At 48.5% G+C, this 4,154-nt stretch overlaps 1 protein-coding gene across 1 annotated transcript; it reads left to right on the top strand.

Moving 5' to 3' along the window:
• The first annotated feature begins 808 nt into the window (after positions 1 to 808).
• On the top strand, positions 809 to 2,589 carry LOC103088921 (interleukin-3). The gene is made up of 5 exons (XM_007461497.1): positions 809 to 973; positions 1,070 to 1,105; positions 2,111 to 2,203; positions 2,332 to 2,367; positions 2,485 to 2,589. Exons 1-5 carry the CDS (start codon positions 809 to 811, stop codon positions 2,587 to 2,589), a joined length of 435 nt encoding a protein of 144 aa, XP_007461559.1.
• The last annotated feature ends 1,565 nt before the right edge of the window (positions 2,590 to 4,154 follow it).

Raw genomic sequence — 4,154 nt, forward strand, 5'->3', positions numbered from 1 at the left:
CTGAGCCCAGCTCCTCTGTGCTACCAGAGGGACTGCCCAGGGCTTGCAGCCAGGCCTCCACCAGGGGCTAACATCCCACAGCACAGGGCAGAGTTGGGCTGTGCTGTTATCACACCAATAAGAGAATGGGCGTCTGGTGCCTGAGCTCCATCTGCCACCCACCAGGAACGGAGAGTGTAGAGGAGAAGCTGCCCAAAGCCCGGGAGGCAAACCACTGGAGGCTTTAACACCAGTAATTCAGTGCTAGGAGTGGGTATCAAGAGATGTGCTCTCAGTGGACAAGCCCACAGGTGGATGGTTAGCCATGTGACCGGCTACCAGACAGACTCTTGCCTGTTCCACTGGGCCTTCACCTGGCCACCCATGCAGAACCAGGCAGTGCCAGGTGGGGTGGGCAGCAGAGAGTCAGGGCTGCCCAGGGGATGGCAGGACCAGGTCCCACTGGGCAGGAGGCTCAAGGGAGCTCAGAGTCAGGGGGCCGCTCCCCTGTCAGACAGGTCCTTTTACCTGTCCCCACTCTGCCCAGTGACCTGCCTGTCTCTTAGCCTCCTTGGCAAGATGAGGAGATACCCTGTAAGTAATTTTTTTTTTCCAAGTTTCACTGATTTTGAGTACTAAAAAGTGATGAATAAGTCTGTGGTTTGCTATGGAGGTTCCATGTCAGATAAAGATCCTTCTGAAGCCCGCCCGCCACACCCCCGCTCGCCCGCGGCACGGGCCCGCTGAATAAAAGACAGCGGCTGTCTCAGACACTTCATAAAGCCACGAAGGACCCGGACAAGACAGAATCCATCCTGCCAGCCCAAACATGAGCAGCCTCCTCATCCTGCATTGGCTCCTGTTCCTGCTCGCACTCTACACCCCTCAGGCACAAGGGGCACCAGTCAAGACACCAGGAACCCAACAATGCTATGTACTCAACCTGATCCGGGAAATTATAAATGAGCTAGACAAGCTACCTGTGGCTTCAGAAGTGAGTAGCTGGGATAAGGTTGGCAAGGGGCAGGGAAGGGCTGGCAGGTGCCTCAGGCCAACAGGACTCATGGGCTCTCTCCTTCTGCCCCTACAGGACTTCTTGAACTCAAACGAAAAGAGGAGGCTGATGGTAAGAGCTCAGCCCCACACATGGGTGCACTTGGGTTGGTCCCCATTCACCTCCTGCCTGGGTGACCTCAGGCATGTCACTTCACCTTGACTAGCTTCGGTGTTTTCATCTGTAAATAGGGTTAACAGCACCTGTCTCAGTGGGGTTGTTGTGAGGATTAAATGCACAGTGTGTGTCAAGTTCCCAGACCAGCATCTGGTGCTTAGCAGCTGCTCAATACATTTTCCCAATCATGGCTATAATAATGAAAATGATTTTTTTTAAAATTACAAAATGAAAAGGCAGTTCTAGGTGAACAATATCACAGGTTTTAAGCTCAGTTTTCAGTGGAGCATCCTCTGGGCTAGCAGACTAAAATTTCCCTCAGGATCATGTATGCTTCCCTCCTTTTCCTTGAATAATTGTCGTATTTTCAACTCTGATCAGCCCTAGTTATCATCATTTATAGCTATTTTTCCTAAAGTGGTTATCTCACTTTTGCTTGCATGGCATTATTTGGATAAAACAAGAGGTGGAATCTCTCCTGAGCTTACTGGCCATTTGTATTCCCCCTCTCTTAGGCACTCACAGTTCACACACTGCACCCGTTTCCATGCTGGACCCTCTGTGACTGTCTTCCTGATTTCTAGGAGCCCTTAATTCAGTCAAGGCCTCTTGCTGCAAATATTTCCCTTGGCCAACCCTTTGCCTTTTTTAGAGCCTGTTTTGGGAAATTTTTTCTCCCCAAGTGCAGAAAGATCCACCAGGCCCTTCATGCAGCTCACAGGAGCCAGGGGCTCGGGATGTGGGTGACATAAAGCTTGCCTGGGGTGTGCACTCACCTCTAGGCCTGTGCCCTTCAGAGCCGTTCAGGGACCCACCTGGGGCAAGAAGGGGACAAAGAGGGCATTGTCCAGGGATGTCCCTGAAAGCACGCTTGGAAAACTGTGGGGATGACTTCAGCCCAGCCATGGGAAGGACACTCTCCAACCTTTCCCCACTTACATGAATTCTTTGTCCCCTTAGAAAACAAGCCTCTGGAGGCCAAACCTGGAAGAATTCCTGACATTTGCCACAAATTCCCTTGGAGAGGATTCGAAAATCACGAAAAATCTTAAGGTATGTGAAGCTGTCAAGGGTTTTGTGATCCCTGCCTTGGCCCTGCCCTGCCTCTGGGGAGGAGGGTAGCAGGTCCTGCTTCTTTTCCAGGCAAGTCTCTGACTGTCTGCTTCGGTCTCTTCCCACAGGAAATCCAGCCAATCCTGCCCACAACCATGCCCACGGTAAGTTGCCCCCTAGATGTCCCTGCAGGTGATGCCCTCAGCTATGACCTGACCCCAGCCTGTCATCCACCTTCCAACCTGGCTCCATCTAATGCCACCTTCTTGCTTTCTTCACAGGAAGAGTCAATCCTTATTGAGAAGGATAACTTGGGTGATTTCCGGGTGAAATTGAAGGAATATCTGTCTGCCATTAGAGACTCTCTGAATTGTAAGAACACATAGAGCCCTAACGTCTGAAGTCCGAAGCTCAGCTCCCTCTCTGGAGCCTCGGAACGTCAGTAACAGCAGATGTCCTAAGTTTCTTGGATGTCTCTCGCATAGTCTGGGACTAGAAGAATTTCATTTCCTCCTGTGGAGTCAGATTAATTGTTAATTACCTAACTCCTGAAATGTGCAGCCCCCATTTGTCCTTCTGTGATTATTCTCATTTTTATTCTATTGAGACTATTTATTTATGTATTTATTTATTACCTTGTGCAATGTGAAGGGTATTTATTTTAGCAGAGGAGCCATGTCTTGCTCCTTCTGAACAAGATTCAAGATGGGGACTTCGGGGCATGTTCATTTGTACCTCAGATTTTAAACTGGTTTCTATACATCTGTGAAAATAAACCACACTTTCTGAACAAATGCTTTGTTGCTAGTGTCTCATTTTTACTCAGGTCTTAGTAACTCTCTTGCCTGATGATTTAACACACCTCCCTACCACCAGATGGGCCTGGAACCCACACCCTGGAAATCTGTGGTCCACTGGGGAGCCAGATTGAGTTTTAGAAAATGCAAATATGACCACGTTGGTTTATACTTCATTTTCCAGTCCTCAGGGTCTTCTGGACCTTGTCCAGATTAGGGTAGCATAAAAGGCCTGGTTCCACCCAGTGCTTCTATTTCCTTTCTCCCACAGCTACCTACCTCCTTGATGCTCCAGGTAACAGAAGCACTGTGGCTTCCTAGAGGAACCACACACCTTGCTTCCTATCTCTAAACCTTTATCCACACTGTAACCTCAGCCTCACATGCCCTGATCCTGACTCAACACGCCCAGGTTCATTTAAAGAAGCTGTTAACTACTTGAAGTAACAAGTAACACTCTGATTATTTAAAGAGCCCTTTTCCAGCACGTTTTCTAATGCCTAGTCATTAAAGGGATGAATGAAGGTAGAGAAAAAGAAGGTGCAATGTAGTTTTTGAATTAGATCAGACTGAAATCTTTCTTATTAAAGTAGACAAGAAATAACATAATAAAGACAAGTCAGACAGAAACAGTCTCCTGTATCTTATAAAGGATGTGAAAATGTGTGCAGTTAATTCTTTTTTTTAATTTTAATTTACTGTAAAGTATCTGTGCTTAGGGGGATTTGGAATCCTATTGAAAAAGAAAAAATGAATACATGGAGGAAAAAAAGACCAGCTCAAATGTTGCATACCTCTGGGTTATCCACACTACTCCAGGACAGAGCTCTTCTCTGAAACAGGTGGGTAGGCAGGGACCCACTGGAAGGACAGCCAGTGTGGCCCTGAGGTGGCACAGATTGACCTGAATGATGGAGACTGGGGCATCACTGAATGTGGCTTCAGTCTGCCACCTGACCGTTGGGGTCCCACTGACCCTTTAGCTCTGAGTGTCTCCCTCTCTGGTTCCCCTGCACCCTGCCCAGGTGCACTTCCTCCAGTCTGGGGGTTCAGGGGAGAAGAGGCAGAGCAAACTTTCCTCTGTCACCATGCTAAGGAGTAATGTCATCCTCTCTGACTCCTCACAAGTCCCATAAGAGCTTTGAGTGCTGAAC

This window comes from Lipotes vexillifer, unplaced genomic scaffold (assembly GCF_000442215.2).
Source record: "Lipotes vexillifer unplaced genomic scaffold, Lipotes_vexillifer_v1.1 scaffold217, whole genome shotgun sequence".
NCBI lineage: Eukaryota > Metazoa > Chordata > Mammalia > Artiodactyla > Lipotidae > Lipotes > Lipotes vexillifer.